Genomic DNA, 27,973 nt, shown 5'->3' with positions numbered 1-27,973 from the left:
CTTTATATTTGTGTGTAGTTCTGAGACAGAGTTTCTCTGTGTAGCCCTGACAGTCTTGGAACTCACAGGGATCCACCTGCCTCTCTGCCTGCCAAGTTCTTGAGTTCTAAATTTGAGAAGCCTTTTTTTCCCCTCGCTCCTTTTCTAAAAGCCTAAGTACCTTTCCTGTCTCCCCCCCCCCCCCCCATTCTAGGCTTCTTGCCTGGTCTCTGGCCCTCCCCACTCTCCCCCTCCAGTGAGCAGCTGCTTACTGACCTCCACTGAACATGCCGACCTTTTTAATCTGGATTCGAAAGCCTGGGTTACTCCTCTTCTCCCTCTTCTTCCACTCAGCAGCCACAGAGATTTATAGCTTGCTTGTCTTGTTTTTCTTTTAAGCTCTATTAAAATGGCCATTCAGTTTCCTTTTGAGAGGGTTTAATTATTATTATTATATTTATAATAATAATAATAATTATTATTATTATCATTATCATTATAGAGACTAATAACTCATGAAAGGGGACCCTGGAAAACTTGATAAAACCATGACCTGGAGTCAATTTGCTAAGCAAGTTGGGCTAGGTGACTGACTGGTGGCAATATGTGGTGGTACCTTGAGGGGTGATACACAGCCAGGGTGGGAAGAAACAAGGGGGCCCGTGGTGCAAGACTGCGTCATGCTACTCAGAACGTGGCACAACTGAAAGCTTGTGTATTATGTGTGGAATACACTCTTCTATTATACAGTTTTGAACATGGGTTACTGCTGTATTATAGCTACTGAAAACTTCTGTTACAGATTTCCTGCCTTAAATTGACACATGTATTACTTTACAGCTTGGTAGGTTAGAGATTTGACATGCATTTCATTGGGTGAAAGTCATGTGTGTGTTAGAAAGGCTGTGTTCGGGCCAGGTGGTGGTGGTGGTGCACGGCTTTAATCCCAGCACTTGGGAGGCAGAGGCAGGCATATTTCTGAGTTCGAGGCCAGCCTGGTCTACAGAGTGAGTTCTGGGACAGCCAGAGCTACACAGAGAAACCCTGTCTCGGGGAAAAAAAAAGGCTCCATTTCCTTTTGTCACAGCTCAGAGGAAGATTCATTTAGTTAATTGTTTTTCAAGTTTTTAGAAGAGTGGTTCTCAACCTTCCTAACGCTAGGACCCTTTAATACAGTTCCTCATATTGTGGTGACCCCCCAAACCATAAAATTATTTACTCTTACTTCATAACTGTAATCTTACTGTTATAAATCATAATATAAATATTTGACACGCAGAATATGTGACGTGTGACCCCTGTGGAGTCGAGACCTACAGGTCGAGAGCGGTTCTTCTAGAGGCTTCCCACATTGCTTCATTCATTGCTGCCTGCTGTTTTAAAGTCAGCAAGAACCCGTTGAGTACCTCAGGCCATGCCAACCACTCATCCTCTGCTTCCTATCTCCACTCTCACTTATCTCCCTATCACCCCGGAGCAGCTCTGGTAACGCTCCGGAATCTCCTGTTGTTTAAAGGGAAGCTGATAAACTGCATTACTTCCCCTTTGCTGTGCCTCGGAGTATACTCACAGACTGGAAAAAATTAGGCTCCATTCTTCTCTCTCTCTCTCTCTTAAAGATTTATTTATTTTTATTTATAGGAGTACACTCTGCTGTCTTCACACACACACACACACACACACACAGAAGACGGTATCAGGCCCCATTATAGATGGTTGTGAGCCACTATGGCAGCTAGGACTTGAACTCTGAGCCGTCTCTCCAGCCTGGGTCCATTATTCTTATCCCAGCTTACAAGAAACAACATGTACCAGAAACAACATTTAGGGAAACTGGGTATACGTTATTTCTCTTTCTTGTTTGCTAAGGCATTCCCCTGGGTCTTACCCGCACAATGTCTTTTTGTATCGATAACTGGAGATACTGAGTCAGAGTGGATCGTCTGCTGCAGGCACTTTTAAATGGCAAATACCAAGCTTCTCTACAAACATTCAGAGCTGAGCCCCTGAGTGGAAATTTCACATCTCTCTTTCACGCCGTGGCTGGAGGTGGTTCTGAGCTGTCCCAGCACACAGACTTAATTTAAAATTCTTACTCCAAAGCTTAAGTCTGCAGGAACAAACTCTGAAACAATTTAACTTCCCTGAGCTTTAAGTTCTTCATCTGTAAACATTATAATTGACCCAAAACAGTTGTCTGGAGGGCTGAACTCCAGGAGGTCTCTGAAGCTGCAGCAGAGGCTCAGGGTATATTGTTTTCCCCCCTTAGACATGTTCCCAGATCCTGGTGTTGGATATCATCATGAATCTGTATTCTAACTTCTAAAATACTGACCAGAAGAGCACACTTGAAACCTTATCAAAGTAAATGTACTGCCCAAAGAATGCTCTTGTCATATAAATAATAAGCTCATTAATTAAACTCATTGATGCATAAGCGTCACTAAAATATGACTAATTTAGTGGTATAAGCTAAATAAACCACAAAGAACGGTTTAGATAAACCGGAGAATGACACATATCTATTGGGTTAGCTCTAGCCCTGAAATGCAAACCAAGGGACTTGGACAGCACTTGGCTCTAAAGGGCTGAGTCTCCAAATGCTCTTAATGTCCATCTTCTCTTCCAGCTAGACCTTAAGTGCAGCTGCCACAAGATGGGGTGGGATGTGGAATGCAGGTGATGAGGTGTAGCTTAGAAGACCCGCAGTCACTGTCTTGTTTTCCTATCACATTCTTCCCATATTTGCATACACATGTGCTCATTTTCACTTCCATAACTGTCGCCTATCACGTAGGAGTTATCTCTTCACAGATCAGCTTGAAGAGCGTTGCTGGGGGGCGGAAGCGGGGGGTCAGTGGATGGCCCAGATTCCTTTCCCTTACCTTCTGTTTGCTTTGGTTGCAGCCAAGTCCCCTTCCAAATCCCAGTCCTTCTAGAGGGAGCTAAGAGTTGCAGGAGGGCTCAACTCTCTGCAAAACAGGTCGAATGCATTTCCTTCACACCTGCTGAGGCTAATGACCTTCAGTGTCACGTAGAGCAAAGTTACCTAGCCACCCCTCAATAGAGTCGTTTGTTTTGAAAGAGAAAAGACTATTTCCAGAAGAATCATTAAATGAAAATGAGAGAGTTTGACAAAGAGGGGGAGGCAGGGAGGGAGGGGGAAGGGAGGATGGAAGAGAGAGAGAGAGAGAGAGAGAGAGAGAGAGAGAGAGAGAGAGAGAGAGAGCTTAAGATCCATCAGGGAAAAAATTGTTTCACTTTCTTTAGGTGGAGGTGAACTGTTCTCAAGTTTTCTTGTGGATGGAGGTATCCCTGTAAATTTAATTTGTTGTTGGTACTTTTTTTTTATCCCCCGAGACAGGGTTTCTCTGTGTAGCCCTGGCTGTCCTGGAACTCACTCTGTAGACCAGGCTGGCCTTGAACTCAGAAATCCCCCCCTGCCCCGCCTACTTCTGCCTCCCAGGTGCTGGGATCAAAGGCCTGAGCCACCACTGCCCGGCTGGTACTTTTTTTTTTTTAAACTAAGTTAAATTTATTTTGGTGGAAATTACTTAGACCTATGACCCAGAAAACCTACGAGCTTTGGAGATCCTTACATGAAAAGTGAACTTTTGGCCCAGGATCAACACAGCTTGTGCCACAATGGGTTGTTCCTAGGCTAATGCCAGATCAGAAGCTGAAAATATTATGCCACTTTTCAATCCCCTACTATCATTCAGTAGATAAAGAAACCACCAATACTGGGTTGAAAGAACAAAACAAAAGCAAAACCCAAAAATCTTGAGGTAGAATGTAGCTCTATGAAACAGTAGCAATTCTTCATTGCTAAGGGAGCGGGAGCACAGTGGGAAAGGGTAATCTAAACAAACCCTATAGGTTATTGGGGAAATAAGGACATAACCTCTGGCATCTGGATTCTTTCTTTTGCATTACTGATAACATCCAGACTCATTGGTGCTGATAGTTTTCCTATAGGAACTCTGTTTCTTATCCTGGCAGGGTATATAAATCTGAAAATCATCTTTAGATTGTTCTTTGATATTAAATACTGTTGAGGCTCAATAAGCCATTTATAAGCCACAAGAAAGCTTTAACCTTCTTTACCTGCCAGAGTTTTAGGTTTGAATTAAGTGGGTAGTGCTCTACCTGGTTTTTAACCACGAGATCTCCTTGCCAGAGTTTCCATTCATCCCCAGCCAACACCTATCATCCTTGGCCTGGCAGCAAACCCTCTCACCTCTCCACACCCATGTTACTGCCTCTCCAGTCCTTTGGCTGCCCTTTGGGTTTGCATACTTGTTTAACAGGTTCCTAGAAGCCTCCTAAAGATCTTTGCGGAGATCTCGCTATACCAATTAAGAGAGGGAGTTGAAACAAACACAAATGCATCTAATTTATAATGAGAATGTGTCATTTTTTTTCTTTAAATACAAATTAATTACACATGGGTTTTCAATGAAGACCGGGCTCGAGAAAACAATTATGGCTGAGGTTAGCAAAAGACTACGGATAAAGCACAAGCCCTAGCTATTATCACCAGGTAACACCCTACGGTAGGTAAAAGGTTAAAGAGAGGAGTTGTCTTTGCTATCTGTGCACTGGTTAGAAAAAAAAAAAAATCAAGCTTCCAAGAGTGGCCCGCACACAGTAGGTGTTCCAAGAGCACCGGGTGACTGAGGATAACTAAATCCGGTTAAATTTGTGTTGCAAATAAAACGAGCCCTCCCCCACAGATGCTCAGCCTTCCCAAAGGCAGCACCATTGTTCATCTCTTTACACCCCGCCTTTTCCATTGTTTTGGGCGTTCTGATTCTTTCACATGTGCGCGTGACTTAAGGGATTCAGAAGCAGACAATCAACTCTGAAATCACAGACTTAAATATTATTCAAAGCAAGTTCCATCTGGGTCCTGCTTTTTAAATGAATTGCGAGCTGCTTCTAACGGGTTCAGTTTCGGTGCGGCGTTGTTTCCCGCCTTCTTGGAGTTGAGACGAGGCATTAAACAATCAGCATTCTCTTCGCCCGTTCCCTCAATCTCAAAAGTTTTTCTTTTCTCCTCTTTCCTTCCTTTGCTCTATTTCCTTTCACAGACCATCGTTTCTCAAGGGTCTTTACTCCGTTTCCTCCCTCTCTGCCTGCTGGTCCCTTTGATCCTTTCTTTCGAGCCCCTATTCCCAGAAGCTGCAGAAAATACCTTCTTTTTTTCCCCCCCTTTCACGTCACTTCCCTCCCCTCTCCCTCTCTCCTCCGAGGTGAGTCCCCCTCTAGAGGACAGCGCTTTCTTAGCTTCGTGCTTTCAGACGGCGAGCGGAATTCGAAGAGAAAGAAGGGGGGAAGAAAGGAGGAGAAAGAGAACCAGAGCCAAGGGGGGGGGAAACACTCGGGCCTAGAGCGAGGAGACCGGGGAGCAGCGTCGCCATGGCAACGGGCGCCGACAGGAAGCGAGGGACCCGCGCGAGGGCGGGCGCGGGGAGGGGGCGGGCCGGGGGAGGGGTCGGCTGCCCCGGAAGCACCTCCCCGCAGCCCCCTCCCCGCCTGCCCGCGGCCCCCCGGCCTTGGCCCCCACCCTCGCGGCGGGGCAGGAAGTGACAGGCCCGCGCGAGCCCCCGGCCTGGGCCTGGCGGAGCCGCGGCGCGGCCAGCACCCGGACGGCGGGAGGGGCGGGGAGCGGCGGCCGCGCCGGGCACCTCCCACCGCGCCTGGGCCCCCGCCCCTCCAGGAAGGGGAGGAGGCGGTGCGCCGCCGAGGCCGAACGACCCCCCCCTCCCCCGCCCCTGAGGTGGACGCCCCCCGCGAGGACTCCGGTGCGGAGCCGGGCGCGAAGGTAACCGGGCGGCCGCGGGCCGGGGAGGGGCCGCATCCCGGGGTCTCGGCGGCGCGGGGATGTTTCCTCAGCCACCTCGGCGTGTGCAACGCCCAGGTACCTCCCCCAGCCGCGCTCCTGCCTCCCGCTCGGCTGCGCTTTGCGGTGCTTCGGTGCTGCGCGTCCCGGTCTCCGTGCTTTGCGCTCGCTGTGCTCGGTGCTGTCTGTCCGTCACCTCGTTGCCTCTGACCGCTCGTCTTCTCATTCATTTCTCCCTTCCCCGACTTTGGTCCTTCCATCCGAGCATGCTGTCTGGTTATCTCCCTGCTTCTCGCGCTCCGCCGGGCTCTCCAGTCTCCCAGTTCCTCGACTTCTGTGCCCCCCTGCTTGGCTCCCTACTATTAGAATGTACATTTCCCCGCTTACCAAGTCCGTTCGCTTCGGGCACAGCACTGTATCCACCCCCTTCTCCCGGTGTGTTTGCTTTCTCTTTGGAACTGCATTTTTATCACGGTTCTGTGAAGAACAAGAACCCCTGGGAGTCTCCCTGAGGCATCCCTCAATCCTTGCTTCTCACTCCATTCTTACTGCAACAGAGTTTTATACTCAAGGGTATTGACTTCTTCCAACACCTGACCCAATAGGCCCAGTAGTATGTCCACCTCAGAATTACTTTCTAGTCCCTGCCCATCGGTGTGCATCTTCCCTAGTTGAATCCTTACACACCCACACCCAATGGTACTGTTTAGGATGGCCTTTCACTCTTCTCTCAGTTTTAATTTTTAATTGAGTTTGCCACCTAAACGGTGTGCTATCTTCACTTTCTGTATTGAATCTGGAACTCACAACATTAATTGAAAAAAAAAATGAGGATTTCAAGACATAGATTTGTGTGCCTGCGAGGTTTTTTGATGGCAGTTTCCCTGGGGGAAAGACTTTAAATTGGCCCTTCTCTGTTTCACGATCCGGGGGAAATGAAGGAGTCATCGAATTGATGAGCATTTTTTATATAATCCTCTATTGCAAGTAACAGGGTCTTCCATCTCTGAGCCCAGTGAGATAAGTCCAGTAATCTGTACAACTGTGCCATGCTGCCTCTAATCCTTACCCGCTTTTTTTCCTTCACATGCTGATATTGAGGACTCATGGGTCTGTATCTGTTTAGTGCTTTGATAATTTTGGCAAAAGATGTGGGGAGAAAGGCAGACTGAAGTTGATAGGATACCCTCTCTGTACCTCTTCCATTCTATCCGTGTGTGGAGTGGCATCTGTTTGTTCCTAAAATGAGTAGAGTTCTCTGGGGACAGTTATGTGATGTAGTGGCCCTGGGAAGGTAATCGGGAGAAAACTCAACTCTAATGGCCAAAGCTAAGAATTTGACTTTGTTTATTTGTTTGGGATGCAATCCTGAGATAAATCCATTCAATCTAATGAAACTAGAGATAGCCCCTAGCTGAAATTATGGTCGGATGTTTAGATTCCCAAGCCAAATAGTGCTTGGATGACCTGATATTTCTAGTAGCCCAGTGTATCAGAAATAAAGAATATACAGTGTAAGTTTAAGTAAAGAATGAAAAATAAGGAGTAAAATGATGTCATTTCATGCTGCTTTAGAATTGTTTCTGTTTGCTTCTCTTGTTTCTTTTCCTTTTTTTGATATGTATATACTTTTTAAAATTTATTTTTGCTAGGTTTAATATACCTGCCAGAGAGTAAATTCTTACACCTTAGTAAAGTTGAATCTTTTTCTTTTAAGTTAGAATGCTGCTTACTGTTAGATACTTGGGAGTGTGTAACGTGTTCACTTTGTTACCTTATTTGCTAATAGGGACACTGATGTTATATAAGGAGAAGTAACAGCCCCAAGGCTTTAATTAGTAGCTTGGCACGCAGCCAGTCAGCTACTTTGGATATGTGGACAGTAGGCTCTCCTGCCCACAACATTTGTGCACTTCCATGACCTGTCCACGCTCTACCTCAGAGCTCTCCTCTGTGAAATGCCGGGGAATGCTCACACCGAGTGACACTGCTTTGATGACAGATTTGCTGTTGTTGGTGTTTGCTTTTTTTGTTCTGGGAAGAGACAAAAGTAGTTTGACTTTATTCACAGAAGATCCTTGTTCCCTCTAGTATAAAATGAGGGCTATGGTATTTACCATACAGCACTGTAAAAAGTAGCAGAAGTGCTGGGCCAAGGAAAGAAGGCAGCTAGAGGCTTCCCCAGAAATGCTGTCCATTGTTAGCCTGATAATGATTGATGGAGATAAAAATAACAGCAGGTTTTGAATGGTTCCATTTTGAACTGTTGAAAAGTGCTGGGGGACCTAAGGTGGCTTTAGTAATTGTAGGGGTGTGAGGCGGCTTGTTACAGTCTGGCCGTTTTCTTTAATGGTAGCCTGGAAGGGATAGGTAAGGGTTTTTTCTTTTGAAACAGTGACGATCTTGAAAAGATGGGAGTCCTAAGACCTCAGAGGAAGATTCTTAGATACTTTGTGGACTTACTGTGATTTTTGAATAATAATGACATGAAATGACATTTTCCATTCAAGGTATAACTTTAACCTTTTACTGATTCCTGTCTAGGGCTTGAGTCAGAGCGCCATTCTTGGGGACCCTGGAACGCTATCATGGAAACGGAGAGTGAGCAGAACTCTAGTTCGACCAATGGGAGTTCCAGCTCAGGGGCCAGCTCTCGGCCCCAGATAGCACAAATGTCCCTGTATGAGCGGCAAGCAGTGCAGGTGAGGCTCAGCTGAGTGGCTGAGGTCTGTGAGTAGTGACTTAGGTTAGGCAAAGATACCGGAAGCTCGTCATCCTCAGACTCTTTCCCAGTAGACAAAGAAAGAGCTTTCTTCCACTTCAGAACCTTAGTCGTTTACAAAGTTAGAACAAGCAAACTCAGGGTGAAATTTGGTCATTTCGTTTTGTTTTTAGCAGTGTACCAAGTTCATGGCTAGTTTGGGGCAACTCGGTGAGAACCTGTCTTGAATGAAGTAAAACTACGAAAAGAGCTGAAGGATGCAGTTCATTGATTCAGTACAAAATACTATAAAGTTCACACATGAATAAATAAGAAATAAGCATCAGGGTAGTAATTAGGTTTTAATTAACCATTTCATTGTTTAAAAAATATTTACTTACTATTTACGTGTGTGTGTGTGTGTGTGTGTGTGTGCGTGCTATAGTCTGTGCAGGTGGAGGTCAGAGGACACTTAGGAGTTTTGTTTATGCTGTGCAGTATATACAGGTGCTGTTGGCTCTTGAGCTTCGGGTCACTTCTCCTGACTCCCAGCTGCCGTCTCATAAAGAGTGCTGGATTACAGATATGCACCTGGCCTTTTAAGTTGTTCTGAGACTTGAACTCAGGTCCCTGGGGTTGTGCTACAGGTGCTTTTCCCACAGAGCTCTCTTTCCTGCTTCAGTTGTCAAGTTTTCAATTTTGGGCCTTATAAATTATTCTGAGTAATAGAAGTATCAATGACCTTTTTAGACATTTGCTTTTGGACAAATAGCAAATTAAATACCTTAAATATCCTGTTTGGAAATGAAACATTTTTCTTAAAAGACTTTGGTGGAATGGTTGGAGTTATTAAAGAATAAGAACATAGCAAAATCCAGTTGACACTAAAGTGATCACTGCTGCCATCTTTTTAAATAGCCATTGGCATTATACAGTAGATATTTGGAAATGTCAATTACTGAGAGTTTTGCCTGGTAGAATTGTTCAGAAGTCACTACTGTTTTTCTTGGTAGAATTGTTCAGACTATTTCTGTCATTTGTCTCGAAATACTTAAGGATCTATATCTCTATTTGTAAGGACAAATCAGATGCTGGTGATGTTCATCCTTTGTCTCCTGTTGTTCTTCTCCTTCCTGACTCCCCTTTCAACAGTAACTCAAGTAAGAGGAGTGATGGCTCTGAATCTTGTATCCTGTCTTCTAGGCTCTGCAAGCACTGCAGCGGCAACCTAATGCGGCTCAGTATTTTCACCAGTTCATGCTCCAGCAGCAGCTCAGTAATGCCCAGCTGCATAGCCTGGCAGCTGTTCAGCAGGTGAGAGAGAGGTCAGAGCCATCCGGGACAGGAGGGAGGGGTGAGGCACTGCGAGTTTAGGGGAGGGGAGCAGTTTGGGGCAAACTATATCCCACACCAAAGCCTTCCTTTGCCACCTGGACTCTGGTAAAAAGGATGGTTCTTAGATTATGGGGTTGCAGTGTGAACTGTGGGAGACACTTTAGAGGTGGACAGGCTGGGTTGTAGACCTGTTCTGTCTAATATGCTAGCTACTGGCCATAGGTAGCTGTTGGGTACTTGAAATGTGGCTAGTTCAAATTAAGGTGATACTGAGATTTTAGAAGACATCAGTTGACAAAAGAAGGTAAGAAATCCCAATAATATCTATGTCAGTTTAACGTTGCTCTGATGATATTTGGGGGCAGAGTTGGATCTCGGAGGTAAAAGTGTATACCTTAAATGGGTAAACTCTGGTTTCAGGCCCATCTGCCATCCCTCCCCTAAATGATACTATTTATTTTGTATGTATTAAATAAGTTAATGAAATTTTTATCATCCCACTTAATACATTTTAAGTGTACGCAGTAGAAAATGGCTCATTTGATGTTGTGTTAGACTAATCTGCATTAGATTTGTTAGTGACTTGTGATGTGGGTTGAAGCTGGAGTAGCCAAGTACAGGTTGCCTGTCTGCCCTGATGTTCTGGGCAGGCTTATGTGGTCATGTGATATGTCGCCAATAGTGATGTTTTTTTTTTCATACTCCAACATATAGTCTCTCTGTTCATACCTCAGATTTCTGTTTTGTTCATGAATTAATGAACAAGGATTAATGTTCATGAATTAGAAGATGGGAAGACACAGTCTTTTCATGGTTTCTCTTATGCTTCCCCTTGAGCAGGCCACGATCGCTGCCAGCCGTCAGGCTAGCTCTCCAAACAGCAGCACTGCACAGCAGCAGACCGCCACCACCCAGGCCTCGGTGAGTGCTGTCTCCCTGAGGGCAGTGTCTCTCCAGGACTGGTCTTTGCAGCTGGTCTAGGAGGAAGATGGTGTCAGCAGTGGGCATTTATCGTTCTTCAGTAGAGGTTGGCACAAAGCAAACAAACGAAGAAATGACCAGGGAACCTATTTGAATCTGTGTAGGAGTCTTGGTTTTCAGACAGACTTTCCCTAGCTGGTCTATATTGGCCTCATACTTACAGTGATCCTCCTGCCTCTGCCTCCTGAGTGCTGGTGTTACAGACTTGCACTACTAGGTATGACCTATTATGCAGGAGTCTTTAAATAGGCAATTGTAAAGAAGCACGGAGAAACTCCTGGAGAAGAGATAGCAAATGAAAGGTCGCTTTTCCATAGGAAAAAAAATCTCTTTCATTTCTTTCCTTTGCCAACTCAAGTGTTAAAACTGGTGATTGTGGGCTTGCTTTCTTTTTGATTGTCTTATATGCTTTGGTAATATTCCAAAGTAGCTAGGATGAAGTTTTGGATGGAAGTTACTATTTATTTCCCTTGACTTCATGAAAGTAACATCCTGTTCTTGATTGTTACTCTCAAGTTGTCAGCTGTGTGTTTTCTTTGATTTCCCCTCAATCCTCAGTCCAGTTCCTTTCTGTACTGTACAGATCAATCTGGCGACCACATCAGCTGCTCAGCTCATCAGCAGATCCCAGAGTGTGAGCTCCCCCAGTGCTACCACCCTGACCCAGTCAGTCTTACTAGGGAATACCACTTCCCCACCTCTCAACCAGTCCCAGGCCCAGATGTATCTGCGGGTAAGTCATAGCCACAACCACCGTTGTCCTATTGTTTTGGTGCTATCGAGGGAACCCAGGGCCTCATGCATACTAGGCAAGTGCTCAGTCCCTGGGCTTAGTCTGAAAGCTGTGTTACTTAATTCTGATCACCCACATTTTAAGACAAGCTGATCTACTTCCCATGTCTGTAGGTTAGAAAAGATGCTTTTAGCTAGCATTGAGATCCTCTGCTGGAAGATGTGGCATTGATATTTGATAGATCAGTGTTAGGTGTAATCTAGTCTTTAAACGTGTGACTTGGTACACAAATTGTAGGTATCTTTCAGCTTGTCTATTTCTGTGAGGAACTATGTGTTCTAAAATTCTCGCTGTCTGAATGTCTTTGATGTGTGACTCTGTTATCATTCGTAGTCTTCTGCACATTCTAGGTTTTCTTCTGGATGATTCCTCACATTTGGAGAAGGAGAGGTTCTTGGGTTGGTGTGGAAAGGCGCAGGCTCAGCTGTTTAATACCTGCTGTTTTTTGTCTTGTGGTCCTTTCCTTCCATCTCTTCTGTCTTCTCTTTTCTTCTTTTTACTCTCCTTCCTCCTCTCCTCGCCAGCCACAGCTGGGCAACCTATTGCAGGTTAACCGGACCTTGGGCCGGAATGTGCCTCTAGCCTCCCAGCTCATCCTGATGCCTAATGGGGCAGTGGCTGCGGTCCAGCAGGAGGTGCCGCCCGCTCAATCTCCTGGAGTTCATGCAGATGCAGACCAGGTCAGTGGCACCACTTACTGTGGAGAAGCCCGGGAGCATGGAGGGGATGACCATAGGCCAGTCCCCCCACACTTAGCCCCTTTAGTGATTTTTACAATTCTTATTTTGTATCTGTTTCAGCTTCCCTTTCCTCAACTCCTATAAATAAAAACTCCCTTAAAATATATGAGTTGATTTGAGCTAAAGAAGGAAGTAGAATCACCTGAAATAGTCCCTGTGGATCTGGACGTCTTACAGTACACGTTGATTTTCAGGGCATCCCTTGTCCTCTGCAGCTTAGTTTTATCGAGTCTCTTAATTCCCTTCTAGAAACGTCATGTGACGATAGAGATGTCGGAGGGAATTCTGTGTAAGTTAGATGTGAAGTAGGCCTGGCTGAGTTGCTGGTAGGATGTTTGGCGGCTTCTGCTCTTGACTTACTATAGTTCTCAACTTTCAGTCTTCTATTCCTGTTCATGTTTCCTCAGTAAAGTCTTTCTTCCCATTGCTTTTTGTGACTTTCCCCCAAAATACATATATTTTAATTTTAAACATGTATGAGATGTAATCTGGGGCCTTATAATGGCTTTCTCATTCATCTAGTCTGTCAAAAACTATGTAATATATCATGTTTGGATATGTGTTTAGAGTTTTGGAGCACTAAAGAGAGATGAGCCTTATCTTAAAAGAGCTTAAGGGGGCAGCACTGTTGTCCTAAATGCTGCTAACCCTAAGTAACCCCCAAGTTTCCAGAACTGGCTATGTTACTTTGCGGGATACTTGAGTGGAGTCTTAAGAGATCCGCTGATTGACTTGGAGTGAGGGGAGAACTGAAGAAGACAGTGTGCAGCTGTGAGGCCCCGTTCATTTACAGGAACCAGACCCGGGGAGGCTGCGTAGTAAGGGCAGCAGGGCTCTGACGTGGCTCTGTACTAGAGCCTGTCATGCATATTGGGTTGATCTCTAGTTTTGTCAAAAACAAAGCAAAGAGACAGTGAACCTAATGGTGGAAGATGTCTAATGGTGGGAGGAGACTAAAAGTCAAGGAAAGGAGGTTGGAGTTAATTTTATAGTCAGCCTGTCGTGGTGGTACCCAGGACTCTAGAGGCAGGGGCAGGCAGATTTTTCTGAGTTTGAAGCCAGTCTGGTCTACAAAGAGAGTTTCAGGAGAGCTAGGGCTACACAGAAACCCTGTCTTGAAAAATCAAGAAAAACAAAAAACAAAAAAAACCAAACAAAAAAACTCAAAACAACAATCCTCTCTCCCCCACCAATCCAGCAAACTTTATAGATAGCAGAGACAGACCATTATTGGCTGTTGGATAACAGATGAACAGAATAGGAAAAATACTTCAGAAAGAATCAAGGAACATGTGCCTGTTAAAATACTCTTGAGGTCATCTAGTTATAAAATACCTTTGCAAGTTCTTCAAACAGTAGAAGACAAAAGAGGAGGCTGGTTGTATTTTCCTATCAGTTCTTTTTCCATTCAGTCACCCATCCATCCATCAATTGACATTCAATATGAACATAGTGGCTAGAATGTCTGTCCATCTCTCCATGCATGCATGCATCCATTCATCCATCCATCAGTTGACACTCAGTATGAACAGAGTGGCTTAGAATGTCCGTCTGTCCGCCCATCCATCCATCCATCCATCAATCAATCAGTTGACACTCAACAATCAGTATGAGCATAGTTGCTAGAATGTCCGTCCGTCCGTCCATCCATCCATCCATCCATCCATCGGTTGACAGTATGAGCATAGTGGCTGGAATGTCCATCCATCCATTCATCCATCCATCCACCCATCAGTTGATAGTATGAGCATAGTGGCTAGAATGTCCATCCGTCCGTCCACCCACCCGTCTGTCCACCCACCCATCCATCCATCCATCCATCCATCCATCCACCCATCTACCCATCTACCCATCCACCCACCCATCCATCCATCCATCCATCCATCCACCCACCCATCCATCCACCCATCCATCCATCCATCCATCCATCCATCCATCCATCCACCCATCCATCCATCCACCCATCCATCCATCCATCCATCCATCCATCCATCCATCCATCCATCCATCCATCCATCCGTTGACACTCAGTATGAGCATAGTGGCTAGAATATGCACCTGGTGTCTGGGTTAGGCCCCAGCTCTGCATTTAACTGTGTAGTTCAGATCACCTTGGACAAGTGATCTAAATTAGTCTTTCTACTGTGATCTCTTCATAGATAGAGTATACCTAATATATGATGTGTTGTGAGGGTTGATTGAATTGATTATAAGTACTTGTATCATATCTGGACTTAATATTTAAGATTGTTAACTGTTATTAGTTATCTATTATCACTGTGTAGTTTTGGATGCTTAGGAAAGTTATGATACCTACATTTATTATGGAGAGTATGGACCTTTAAAGTACTATTAAGCAGTTATCTAACATGGTATACTTACTGCTTCATTACCAAGAATAAGGTATTCTAAGAATAAAGAAGGGAACTTAGTGGTGGGATGGGCTAGAAGCCAGGGAGGTGACATTTAAACTGGGCTTTATAGAAGTTAGCCATGTATGGATATGAGGAGATGTTGAATGCCTGGAGAACATGATTTCTGAAGATCTTAAAGAAGAGTTGGTTTGCTTGAGGAATTACAAGATGGCTTATTTTCTTGAAGGACTAGATCATTGGAAAGAACCTTACCTCACAGGGCTTCGTGGCTTTGTTTAGGACTTTAGGCCTTATATCAAGGGTAATTAAAAAGCTTTATAAAAGTATAACACTATAAAAGGGCTTTAGTATGAAAATAACAGGGAGAGCTGCGTTGTATGTGTTACTAGGGAAATGAGTAATTTAGGGGAGAGATGTGTTTGGGTACACAGCACTGAAGATGGGGAGCCCATGGAGGGAGAAATAAGAATTATTGAAGGTAGAGGAAACTGGTTCAGAGATTGAGGAACTGAAGTAGTGGCAGGTGTGAGGCCTGAAATGGCACTGTAGAGTAGTTGGTGCTCTTTATGGGAGGAACCTTGAAGAAGAGGAGTTAGGTTGACATTTAGTTTTGGACATGCCAAATTAGAGATGTTGAAACAGCAGCTTTGGGAGTGATCCTTGAGTTTAGGAGAGCTAAATGTGAAAGGTAGGCATGAATGACACATCTTCGGAAGTTAAGGAAATATTAAACATTGTTCTGGGGAGCATATGGCCTGACGAGAACATGTAGTAGAGCTCAGAGGGTTGGGATAAACCCCTAGAAAGGTTGGAGGTGGTGAGATGACTTAGGGAAGCAGGAAAGAACAACAAAGAAGAAAGAGTCTAGACTGTAGTAACACGAAGACAGGAAACAGGATCTTATAAGACTGGTGTGGGTGTGGGTGTAGGGGAGGGAGCCACTCATTTTTTTCAGTGTAAAAGGAAAACAAGAATGGGTTTGTTAGTTTGGAGGGAGAGCTACTTTAGAGGAGTTGGAAGGGATTGAACTTGAAGAAATATTGGGCATATACCCAGAGGATTCCCCGGCATGCAATAAAGACACATGCTCCACTATGTTTGTAGCAGCCCTATTTATAATAGTTAGAAGCTGGAAAGAACCCAGATGTCCTTCAATGGAGGAATGGATACAGAAAATGTGGTATATTTACACAATGGAATACTACTCAGCAATTAAAAACAATGAATTCATGAAATTCTTAGACAAATGGATGGAGCTGGAAAATATCCTAAGTGAGGTAACCCAATCACAAAAGAACACACATGGAATACAGTCACTGAGAAGTGGATATTAGTTCAGGAACTCTGAATACTCAAGACACAGTTCAATATCAAATGACTCCCAAGAAGGAAGGAGAGGTCCCAGATCCTGAAAAGGCTTGTTCCAGCATGGTAGGGGAGCACCAGGACAGAGAAGTAGGAGGGGGTTGATAGGAGAATGGGTGGAAGGAAGGGGGCTTAGGGAACTTTTGGGGAGGGGAGAACCAGGAAAGGGAAAATCATTTGGAATGTAAACATAGAATATAGAAAATAAAAAATTATAATTAAAAAAGAAATAGAGCTGGGTGTGGTGGCGCATGCCTGTAATCCCAGCACTTGGGAGGCAGAGGCAGGTGAATTTCTGAGTTCGAGGCCAGCCTGGTCTACAGAGTGAGTGCCAGGACAGCCAGCTCTACACAGAGAAACCCTTGTCTCGAAAAACCAAAAAAAGAAAAAAAAAAAAAGGAAAAGAAAGATTGGATTTGACGCACGTGTGGAGAATGTGACTTAGTATGGTAGATGCATAAGAATTTAGTCACGGGAAAGGAGGATGAGGCTGGGGACCGGGAACAGGCAGGGAGAGGGTACAGCCAGGAGAGGCTGAACTCACTCTGTAGACCAGGCTGGCCTAGAACTCAGAAATCCGCCTGCCTCTGCCTCCCAAGTGCTGCGATTTCAGGCGTGCACCACCATGCCCAGCTGAAAGAATGGGAGTTATGACAATCTTGAAAGCAAGAGGACGAGGATTGCCCTTGGTGGGAAGAAGGGGGAGTGAGAGAAGGACTGGTAATGAGTGAGAGAAGCAGGAAGGGTGGGTCTTCACTGTCTGCAGAGATGGAGGGGAGCAGAGAGGGTGGTGCTGAGTGTAGGCAGAGTGGAAACGTGGAATGAATGGCCTTTGCAGAAGAGAAGCGGGCCAACAGTCTCGTTCTCCCTGAAGAGAGTTCCAGGCACCTTTGCAAAGCTGGCCTTCTCTCTCCCACTGTTCTGGATTCAAGTCCCTACTCACCTGCCTGTACTCTTCTGGTTTTCTAAGTGGTCTTCCTGACTTTAGTCAGGACTACTTAGAGTCTTCTTCCATGTTTCTCTCAAGGTAACTTTAACACAAATAAACAAACAAAAACCCAGGGATAGCTCAGGTAAAGTTCTGAAAGGGGGGCGCTGAGCTCCATATTCACAACCCCACATTAAGAAACAAAGTAAACACCACCCAGTCATGGTGCTGCTTGCTTGGTCCAACCGTGCTTGCTTGCAGTTCCAACCACGCTGAGACAGAAGCAGGTGGATCCTTGGCTCCCTGGCCAGTTAGCCTAGTCCATGTGGTGTGTAAGTTCCAGGACAGTTCTGAGAAACCTTGTCTCAGAAAGGTGGTGCCTGAGGAATTGCACAGTGGTATCTTTTGATCTACATATGCATGTGTACACATGTGTACCTGTACCCACATATACATGAGCACCTGCATACACATGAACACTCATGTAGACACAAAACGAGAAAGGTATTTTGTTATTTAGTTTTGAAAAAACCTGTACCTCTAGTATACTGAGTTTGATTGGTTCTAGTGATGCGGTTTATTACGGCTTATTATTGTTCCTCTCAGGGATCACTGCTTAAAAAATGAATTTTAACAAAAATTACTTATTTTTATGCATGTGTGTGCCTGCATGAGTTTATGTGCAGCACATGCATGTATGACTGGGAGGTGTAGGCTCTGGGAACTGATGTGGGCGCTCTACCCTTGGTAAGTGCCCTTCGCCCTGAGCTCTAGCCTTACTTACTCAGTTGTTTCTGACTAGAAGTAGCAAGCAGGCTGGGGTAGAGCTCAGTGGGAAGGGCTGGCCTTGTATGTAAAAGAGGCCCTGGTTGAATCCCCAGTGCTGCAAACCAAAAACAATGTAAGAACCGTTTTTTCTCACTGTGTCTGTCCTTATCCATGGTATTGAGTATATGTGTTAATTTCTACAGTCATCCTTCTCTTGATCCCCTTTAATATAGCTTTATTATCTCTTTACGTATTTCTAAAATTTACTTTGAAAATTAATTTTAACAGGAAATTCAAATGTGTACACGACATTTAATCTGTTTTTACCACTGAGTTTCAATATTTACCAGTAGGCGACCATTCCATATAGGCTCTTGCCCTCTGACTGTGGATTAATTTGAAGCAGATACCATGTGTTTATATTCATACATGCATGTAATATATAACATGATATATAACAGTATATAAACAGCAGTATGTAATATAAATATTGTTATGTATTTTGAAATGATATGTTTTATTTGTATTTGAGTTTATAGGAAATTTAGCTATATGTAATCTTTTTGAGAATACAGTTTTATTTGTGTTTTGAGACAGGATCTTGCTGTTGGTTGGACTAGCCTTAAATAATGGTCTTGTTTTCCTCTTGCCTTCAGCCTCAGTAACATGGACAGCAGCAGCGTGGCTCTGCTCCTGGCCTGAGAATGCTTTCTTCACAGCATATTGTCAAGATACTTTTGTTTTCTAGTCATTATTGATAATTTTAATTTTGTGTAATATTCTGTTGTTGAATATAGTCCTCTTTTGTGGCTATTGGTTTGGGTTGTTACTCTGCATAGTCCATCCACCATATGCAGTGTCTCTTGTGAGTGCTAGTGTGGGTATGTGGGTGTATAAATGTGTGGACAGTCATCATTAGGGTATGGTGACAGTAGTCATTATTAGGATATGGTGACAATTTCTCCCTCAAAATATTTTTAAGAAATGGGCTCAGCTATAGATTTTATCGTGTTCTGATTATTATTAATTAATTGTGATAGCATTCTGATTAATAGAATCAGCCAAGTAGCTATTTTTCTCTCCCTTTGTGTTCATGACCAGTACTGTTATATTCTGGGACTGTTAATAAACAAGACAGATTAAATTTGCTGTTTGTAAGTTATAATTCAGACTGTTTATTTTAGCACTCTAGGCCCTTAGTGACCTAGCAGAGTGCCTTTCTATCTCCCTAGCCCCAGCTACCTTTCTTGTTTCTTATTTTTCTGTTCCCTGTAACTCAACACAATGAAACGTTTATATTAAAACATGCCATTATGTTTTGGTTCTGTGCCTTCTGTGTGCCTTTGGTCTTCCCCTTCCCTGTGCACCCTCGGAGCCTCGGGACAGACATCATCTGTTTTAGAAGACTTTGGTCTCCAGTTAGAGTTGATTTTATGTTCTCCTGTAAAGTTGATTTATATTCATGTGTATATTGTCAGGTTGTACTTGCTGATTTTCTACTCTAACAAACCATGTAGCAGGAGCATTTAGCTCTCGCATTTACACTCTCCAAGCCTGTACCTGAAGTGTAGTAGTATTCAATAGATGCTGAGTGAATATGAGGAAAGAGAAAGTCAGAGATGTATTTTGAAGGAGTTTTGTTGAAATTTGATGTTAGACTTGATAGTATATGACAGTGTGTTTACAAAGATAGCTCTTTGAGAGGCTGAAAGGGCATAATTAGTGTAGAAGTCAGGGCTCAGTTAGGTGGGCTGTGTAATGTTACAGTGTAAGTTTTCTGCTTATGAGTCAGTCACAGGAATGTACACACACATACATACACATGCACACGCACACGCACACATGTATGTATTATATCTTCCAGGTGCAGAACTTGGCTGTGAGGAACCAACAGGCCTCAGCTCAAGGACCCCAAATGCCAGGCTCCACTCAGAAGGCCATTCCTCCTGGAGCTTCTCCTGTTTCTGGCCTCTCCCAGGCTTCTAGCCAGGCCCTAGCTGTGGCACAGGCTTCTTCTGGGGCCTCAGGCCAGTCGCTCAACCTTAGTCAAGCTGGTGGAGGCAGCGGGAATAGCCTCCCGGGCTCCATGGGTCCAGGTGGAGGTGGCCAGGCGCCTGGGGGTTTGGGTCAGTTGCCTTCTTCAGGCTTGGCTGGTGGAAGCTGTTCCCGGAAGGGCACAGGAGTGGTGCAGCCCTTACCTGCAGCTCAGACAGTGACTGTGAGCCAGGGAAGCCAAACAGAGGCAGAAAGTGCAGCGGCCAAGAAGGCAGAAGCAGATGGGAGTGGCCAGCAGAGTGTGGGCGTGAACCTGACTCGGACAGCCACACCTGCCCCCAGCCAGACGCTTATTAGCTCAGGTAAGGTGTCACCTCTCATTGTGTCATTAATTTCTCAGAAGTAACTGGAAATATTTAGAGCACACACACACCCCAAAAACACTTAAAAAAAAAAACCCAAAAAACTCTAGGTTATGAAATGGCAGAAGAGAATCTTGTCAGTCTTGCCTGCTAGCTCAGAGAGACAGAATAGTGAACGGGTGAAGATCTTAGTTTCTCCAAGCAGCAAACTACTTATAAAGTACTTTGTGTGGTTTCTTTTTCTTTTCAGTTTGTTCACTTCACTCAATGGAATTGACAAATGTGCTAGAGATAACATCTTTGAAAGGCAAATTTCCTGGTCTTGTTTTACTTATGGTATTGGGTAAAGATTGATTCTCTCTTCTGTTGGTGGTTCACGGAGCTGTAGTCTAAACACCTAAGAACCTGAGACCAGCAGGTGGCGCTGTGGTCAATGTGTAGCTGACTCAGGGCTGTTTATATCAGTAATAAGGACAAACTAGCAGTGATACTAACAACGTCCTTAGTTTGTATTTGCTTTGAGACTGGGTCAAATATAGCCAATGTCTGTACTTCGTAATGTTGGATTTTTGTTTGTTTCCATCATGCTAATTAATCATTGATATAATTGAATAATTTCATCACAAAAATTACCAATATTAGATCTTACATACCTTAGCTTTCTGTCCCCACAGTGCGTTCAGAGCGCATAGTTTGTGTGTTCTTTGGATAGTCTGGTAACATGCAGGGCAGAGACTGTCAACTCTAGTTTGCGGCACAGGAGACAGTGGTCAGAGCCTCTGTCTGGTCTTAAGACTTTTAGGTGGTGACTTAATGTAATATACTTATATGGAGGCATTCATAGAGGATGGTGATGCCTTTAACTCTGGGTCTTTAGTCTGTTGTGAATATTAAATATATCTTATGTATTAAACACCAGGATGAGTTCTAAGGATGTTAAAACGAATAAACATGGATTCAACCTTGAGATAATGAAGGAGAGAGTCACCTTTTTCAGTACTGAGTAGAAGGATAGGGTGGCTGTAGCAAAATAAAGAACAGAAAAGACTGAAGATTATTGCTTATTTAAGGGGCTCCCTTCCATTCATCTCTTCCTTCCTTCCTTTTTATCCTTTCTTCTTTACTTTCCCTCCTTCTCTCTCTCTCTCTCTCTCTCTCCCCCTCCCTTCCTCCCTCCCTCCCTCCTTCCCTCCCTCCTTTCCTCCCTCTTCTTCTCCCCCTCCCTTCCTCCTCCCTCCCTCCCTCCTTCCCTCCCTCCTTCCCTCTCTCCCTCTTCTTCTCCCCCTCCCTCCCTCTCTCCCTCCCTCCTGGGGTTTCTCTTGCAGAGCTACACCTAGTCCTGACTTTCTTTTTAACTTTGTATTTTGAGAAACAGCTCACTAAGTCGCTTAGGCAGACCTTAACTTGCCTGAGGACTCCTGAGTACTCGAGCTTCCAGGCTGGGTCCTTCGTCTTTGCCTTGAGATCTTGGTCCTGGAGGTAGTCACACTGCTTGACTGGGGGGGATGAAGGAAATGGTGTCTGAGCTCCACAGCTCCGTGTAGGCTAGACTGCTGCTCACTGTCTGACTCCCAGGGACTGAGCCCTACCTTAGGTATATCTTAGAAAGATGCTTTTGTTTTCGTTTACAAGGATTGTCATGGTCTGCTCCTTTTCTTCTTCCTTCCACTCTGGCTGCTTCACACCTAGCCACATACACACAGATCCAGCCCCACTCACTGATTCAGCAACAGCAGCAGATCCACCTCCAGCAGAAGCAAGTGGTGATCCAGCAGCAGATTGCCATCCACCACCAGCAGCAGTTCCAGCACCGCCAGTCCCAGTTGCTTCACACAGCTACACATCTCCAGTTGGCCCAGCAGCAGCAGCAGCAGCAGCAGCAGCAACAGCAGCAGCAGCAAGCAACAACCCTCACTGCCCCTCAGCCACCCCAGGTCCCTCCTACTCAGCAGGTCCCACCTTCCCAATCGCAACAGCAAGCCCAGACTCTGGTGGTCCAGCCCATGCTTCAGTCTTCACCCCTGTCTCTTCCGCCTGAACCAACCCCCAAACCACCCATTCCCATTCAGTCCAAACCTCCTGTAGCTCCTATCAAACCTCCTCAACTAGGAGCTGCTAAGATGTCAGCTACACAGCAGCCACCACCACATATCCCTGTGCAAGTTGTTGGTACCCGGCAGCCGGGTACAGCCCAGGCACAGGCTTTGGGATTAGCACAGCTGGCAGCTGCTGTACCTACTTCCCGTGGAATACCAGGGGCAGTCCAGCCTGGCCAGGCCCATCTGGCCTCCTCGCCACCTTCATCACAGGCTCCTCCTGGTACACTTCAAGAATGTCCTCCTGCATTGGCCACTGGGATGACCCTTGCTCCTGTGCAGGGAACAGCACATGTGGTAAAGGGTGGGCCTACAGCCTCCTCTCCTGTTGTGGCCCAGGTCCCAGCTGCTTTCTACATGCAGTCGGTGCACCTGCCGGTGAGTGATGCTTGGTCAGTGTGAAGGTATTACTACTTCTCCACATCCTAGTGGGACTGAGGGAAAGAGAACTTAATAGGAAGATGAAGACTTGGGAATGTGAATGCATATATGGGTTCTCTCTTTAAAAAAGTGAGATGTTTATATATATTTATGTTTATATGTGTTCTTTACATATATGTGTGTGTGTATGTGTGTATATATATACACACATACATATACACAAAATGTTTAAACTTCAAATTCCTAAGTTCCTATCTTAGGGTGTTTATATATAATATGCTAATTCCATCAAGAGCTACTTAACCAGATCTGTGCTTGTAAAGCCAACAGTTCTTAGTTGGTCTGCAATGAGTCTTTCTGTCCCTATCCAGGACTTAGTGATGTCTTTCTTGTCCTAATGCAGAAGTTACACAAATTGGGGTGACCAAGAAGTTTAGTGTATCAAAGAAAGTAAATAAATTTGGGCATCTGGAACTGAGAATGTTCTCAGGACTATAGAGTTAAAGTTTTCCTTTCACGCCTCATTCTTAGCTGCTTTCTTGTTTATTCCCCTTCTAGGGTAAAACCCAGACCTTGGCTGTGAAACGCAAAGCTGAGTCCGAGGAGGAAAGAGATGACCTCTCCACATTGGCCTCTGTGCTTCCTACAAAGGCATCACCAGCAGCGGAGAGCCCAAAGGTAATGGAGGAGAAGAACAGTCTTGGAGGTGAGTAGCCAACTTCTAAGATGTTACTGGTGCCAGAGAACAAAAGAAGTGTTTTCAGTGAGCCAAAAGATAAATCTGATTTAGTAGAAAATGGGCCAGAACTTGGTGGGCAATAAGTAGATACAGGCACTTGTGCTTCATGGTGAATGACCAGAGATGAGCGTGTTGTGGAGGATCGGGCTTGGTCAAGTCAGTTGTGTCATCTACACACTCCTTAATGTATGTTTGTTTTTCAGAGAAAGCTGAACCAGTGGCCAGTTTGAGTGCGAATCCTCCAAACAGTGATCTAGTAGCCTTGGCCCCTACCCCATCAGTACCACCTCCTACTCTGGCCTTGGTGTCCAGACAGATGGGTGACTCCAAACCCCCACAGGCCATTGTGAAGCCACAGATTCTCACACACATCATTGAAGGCTTTGTTATCCAGGAAGGAGCAGAGCCTTTCCCGGTGAGGGCAGGGCCTGCCTGACAGTGGGACTGGGAAGGGAGAGGTGATCTCATTTCTTTTCCTCACATTGCTCTAAAAGAAGGTAGTGCAGAACTATTTCATCATTAGAGAATGGTTCATTATGCTGTTTACTTAGTTAGAAGGTGAGGGACACAGGGGAGTTTGTAGGCCAGAAAGTGAAAATAACATATAAGAACAGAAGAAAGGTGGCTTTTGAGCTGTTGTGTTTGGTTGAGTACATTACATTAGGTTGCTTGGTAATGAAGGCAGCCAGGAACAAAACCCAGTGACCTTGACTCTTGCATTCATTTCAGCTTTGTGGAGGAAAGGTCATGATATGAGAGAGTAAGTGGAGGAACTCAGTTTGCCATCTTGAAACGTTCCGGGGCTGGAGAGATGCCTCAGAGTCAAATGAATATATTGTTCTTTCAGAGGACCTGAGTTGTGGTCTCAGCACCCATGTCGCCAATTATACCAACTCCAGCACATGAGTCTGACTCTGACTGTGTGCCTGCACACCTGGCTAGGCATGACACACACTGTTAATTTGAGCCCTTAGGTTGCAGAAGAGTAGATAGATCTCTGAATTCAAGGCCAGCCTGGTCTACAAAGCAACTTTCATATAATTAGGCTTTGCCTCAGCTCCCTATCCACACCTCCCTCTCAAAAAATGAGTCTTAAGAAAGTAAAGAATGAGATTCCCTCAGAGGCAGATTTGGCCATCAATTCAGAGCTCATCCAAGTGTGACAAGGGGCCTTGGAAAGGCTATAGAGGGCAGAAAGGGATTAGGCTGCCTTAACTGCTCTTTCTCTGGGACAGGTGGGATGTTCTCAGTTCCTGAAAGAAACTGAGAAGCCACTGCAGGCTGGCCTGCCAGCAGGACTGGGTGAGAGTCAGTCAAGTGGCCCTTTGGGAGGAGACAGCCCCTCTGTTGGTAAGTCTCGGATGTTCATGGAGATGCTTGATGAATGTGGGGATTGAGCCCAGGGCTAGCACATATTATGCAAAAGTTCTACAAATGAACAACATCCCTAGATTGCATTCTTTAGAGACAGGGTCTCACCACATAGTCCAAACTGAGGTTTAATTTCAGACTCTCCGAAGTCTGGGGATTATAACAATGGCCACCACAACTACTCCCCACACACCCACACCTACCCAGTCAGTCCTTGTTTACTTAAAGGAAGAATTTAGGTATGGTCTGTCTATGCACAGATGAGTTCTGCTGAGTATGTGGAACCGTACAAAAGAACTATAAGGGAACTTTATATAAGGGAACCTTCTGGTGAAGGATCTGGTTGGCTTATACCATTTAAGAATATATTCTCCTTCCTGCCTCCATTTCCTGTGTGCTGGGGTTATAGGCCTGTACTTGTATAACCAGTCCATATATTTCACAAGAGGCAAGCCTTTAGGGTGTTTGGTGTTAGGGATTTACAGTTAGACTGTGTAGGTCTTTGTAGAAAACCTTGGGAAAAATTAGTACCGAGCTCTGGGCCTAATAATAACTGAAGGGCAGCAGAAACATGGGTGAGTCAAGAATGCCTTTGTTTTTCAGAGTTAGAGAAGAAGGCAAATCTTCTCAAGTGTGAGTACTGTGGGAAGTATGCCCCAGCAGAGCAGTTTCGAGGCTCTAAGAGGTTCTGCTCCATGACATGTGCAAAGAGGTACTGTGACCACCAGCCGTGTCCCACTCAATGCTGTTCCTTCTTATAGCTGATATTTTATCCCCTTTTGCTTTTCATTTTGTTCCTCAAGTTAGTATGTCATGTCCACAGCACTGTGACAGCAGTCTTGTATGTCCCTCATCTGTAGGTACAATGTGAGCTGTAGCCACCAGTTCCGCTTGAAGAGGAAAAAAATGAAAGAGTTTCAGGAAGCCAGCTATGCACGTGTTAGGAGGCGTGGACCCCGCCGCAGCTCCTCTGACATTGCTCGTGCTAAGATCCAGGGCAAGCGCCATCGGGTGAGCTGTATTGCAGAGCTAGCTAGCATGTAAAATGACCCCTTCCCCAGAGTTCCCTTCCTTAGGTAAAAGCCCTGGATACAGAACTCTCAGAACTTGTTTGACACTGACTTTATTGGTCCATAGTGTATGAAACTCTGTCTGTCTCTTTTCATCTGCCTACAAGTTTGTGCATCCATGAGTCCTTTACTACATGGGAAATAATTCAGGGAACACAGCGAGTTCACACTTGAATGGTGTGTTAGCGTAGTTGTGCATCTGCAAGTGAAGTTTAGCTTCAGTTCACCTGTTGAGTTAGTCTGCTCTAGTTGGAAAGAGAAGGAACTCATGGTGCTGCTTTCACTGGCTTCACTGCTTTGCTATCGCCTCTCAAGGGTCAAGAGGACTCCAGCCGGGGCTCAGATAATTCCAGCTATGATGAAGCACTCTCCCCAACATCTCCTGGGCCACTGTCAGTAAGAGCTGGGCATGGAGAACGTGATCTAGGAAACACCATTACAACACCATCCACACCAGAGTTACAGGGCATCAATCCTGTGTTCTTGTCCAGTAATCCTAGCCAATGGAGCGTCGAGGAGGTCTACGAGTTTATTGCTTCTCTGCAAGGTACTAGGGGAGGTGGTGGCCCTTCAGCAGAGCAGGTCCACATTTTCTCTAGGTCATCCCACCAGGCTGACTTAGAAGCTGCTGGGCTGTGTCTGGCAGTTTCTCAGTCCTATAGTGTGGTTTACTAATACTCCACCTGACATCATTGATCAGTGTCCGTAGGTCTTTGGTTTTTACTTTGAATTAACCATATTTCTCTCTTGGAGTTTTTGGATAATGTCTCTGTTTGATGTAACTGAGCACACATGACTTCCAGAGGATTCCATTAGCAAAGACCTTTGTTGACTTTCAAGGCAGGACTGCCCCCATTAAACACAATGCTCTTTGGTATTTGTCCCTCTCAGAAAATGTTGGAAAAGCTGTTAATCTTTTTGTCAGTGATAAAGAAACTGTGAGTGTAGTTTTTCTTCATCTCTGTAGTCTTGGGGTGATTTCTTTGATGAACTTGTTCCTTGCTTGGTGCCGTGTGCAGTAGCTGGCAGCTCAGATTCACTGGCTTTCAGAGCTGCCTCAGCCCTTTCTCCTGCTGAGCTGAGGACAGCACGTTAGACTAGCCATCACAGGGCTTGTTTTAGTTCCTTTCTTCTTATGCTACCATCCAGGTTTTCATCCAGATGTCTCATCCTACCTTTTCTTTTTAGGCTGCCAAGAGATTGCAGAAGAATTTCGTTCCCAGGAGATTGATGGACAGGCCCTTTTATTACTTAAAGAAGAACATCTTATGAGTGCCATGAACATCAAATTAGGTCCTGCTCTCAAGATCTGTGCCAAGATCAATGTCCTCAAGGAGACTTAAGTGACCCTCTGCACAACTCAAGACTAAGGCAGATGCCCTGACTGTTCAGGTTCTAACCTGGGAAGAGCTATTCCTCTTGTGTGACCTGTGGGGTTTGGAGGCAGAACTGCAAGGATTGGTTGCTGGTGCTACATGGTGGCAGCTTTGACACTTTCTCTGGGTTTCACTTAAAAACTGTCTCACTATTGACCCTACCCTAATCCAGTTCTTAAGCAGGCGGAAGCTAGGACTGCTCAGCCCTATCCTGGAGTGGAGTGACCAGCCAGGGTCTCACTTCTCCAAGGAGTTGTCTTCTTGTATGTTAAGGCAAGGAAGTGGGTGAAATGTAGGCTGGCCTCCCCAGTGGGAGAGGCCAGCTTTCCTAGCTTACGGTAGGAGCGGACCTGGTCGTCTCATTGTGGCTATAGCTCAGCTTTCTGTTACCGTTTTCCCCTTAGTACTGAATATTCTTCTGCATCTATGGCAGGGTCACAGCCACCGCACACACTTGGTTGCTATTTCATTTGCTGCAGGGACGAAGTGTTTGGCTGGCACGTGTGGCTGTTGTCATTCTCTCCGCACCCCGACCCCCAACTGTTACCATCTTCAACCCTTTCTTTTCCATCCCAACTCTGCTCTGTCCTATAGCTTTACAAAACAGGAGTGTGTGGGGCCGAGGTCAGGATTGTACCTTGGCCACTATTCCTTATACAAAATATTAAATATTTTTTTTCCTCAGTAAAAGGATGAAAACTGGTCTCCATTGTCTTACTGCATTCCGCTGCTTTCTCCTTAGCACAAATGACAAAGCCAGATTTTTTTGTTTT

At 45.0% G+C, this 27,973-nt stretch overlaps 1 protein-coding gene across 7 annotated transcripts; it reads left to right on the top strand.

Annotated features, from left to right (window-relative positions):
* Positions 1 to 5,517: 5,517 nt before the first annotated feature.
* Phc1 (polyhomeotic homolog 1) lies at positions 5,518 to 27,903 on the top strand. 7 transcript variants are annotated; one of them, XM_052174775.1, is made up of 15 exons: positions 5,518 to 5,806; positions 8,369 to 8,526; positions 9,729 to 9,839; positions 10,701 to 10,781; positions 11,425 to 11,574; positions 12,159 to 12,314; positions 19,675 to 20,167; positions 21,857 to 22,641; positions 23,203 to 23,350; positions 23,587 to 23,798; positions 24,619 to 24,733; positions 25,340 to 25,466; positions 25,615 to 25,765; positions 26,140 to 26,371; positions 27,013 to 27,903. In XM_052174775.1, the coding sequence occupies exons 2-15, from the start codon at positions 8,413 to 8,415 to the stop codon at positions 27,165 to 27,167; spliced, it is 3,030 nt and encodes a 1,009-aa protein (XP_052030735.1). In that variant the 5' UTR covers positions 5,518 to 5,806; positions 8,369 to 8,412; the 3' UTR covers positions 27,168 to 27,903. The 7 variants fall into 7 exon arrangements, with proteins under 7 accessions (XP_052030735.1, XP_052030733.1, XP_052030731.1 ...); XM_052174773.1 differs by lacking the exon at positions 5,518 to 5,806 and adding an exon at positions 5,829 to 5,902 and having other exon boundaries at positions 12,183 to 12,314; XM_052174771.1 differs by lacking the exon at positions 5,518 to 5,806 and adding an exon at positions 5,829 to 5,902.
* Positions 27,904 to 27,973: the final 70 nt, after the last annotated feature.

The sequence above is a fragment of the Apodemus sylvaticus genome, chromosome 2 (assembly GCF_947179515.1).
Source record: "Apodemus sylvaticus chromosome 2, mApoSyl1.1, whole genome shotgun sequence".
Lineage (NCBI taxonomy): Eukaryota > Metazoa > Chordata > Mammalia > Rodentia > Muridae > Apodemus > Apodemus sylvaticus.
The sequence above is the reverse complement of the archived record's forward strand: the minus strand, read 5'-3'. Positions and strand labels throughout refer to the sequence as shown.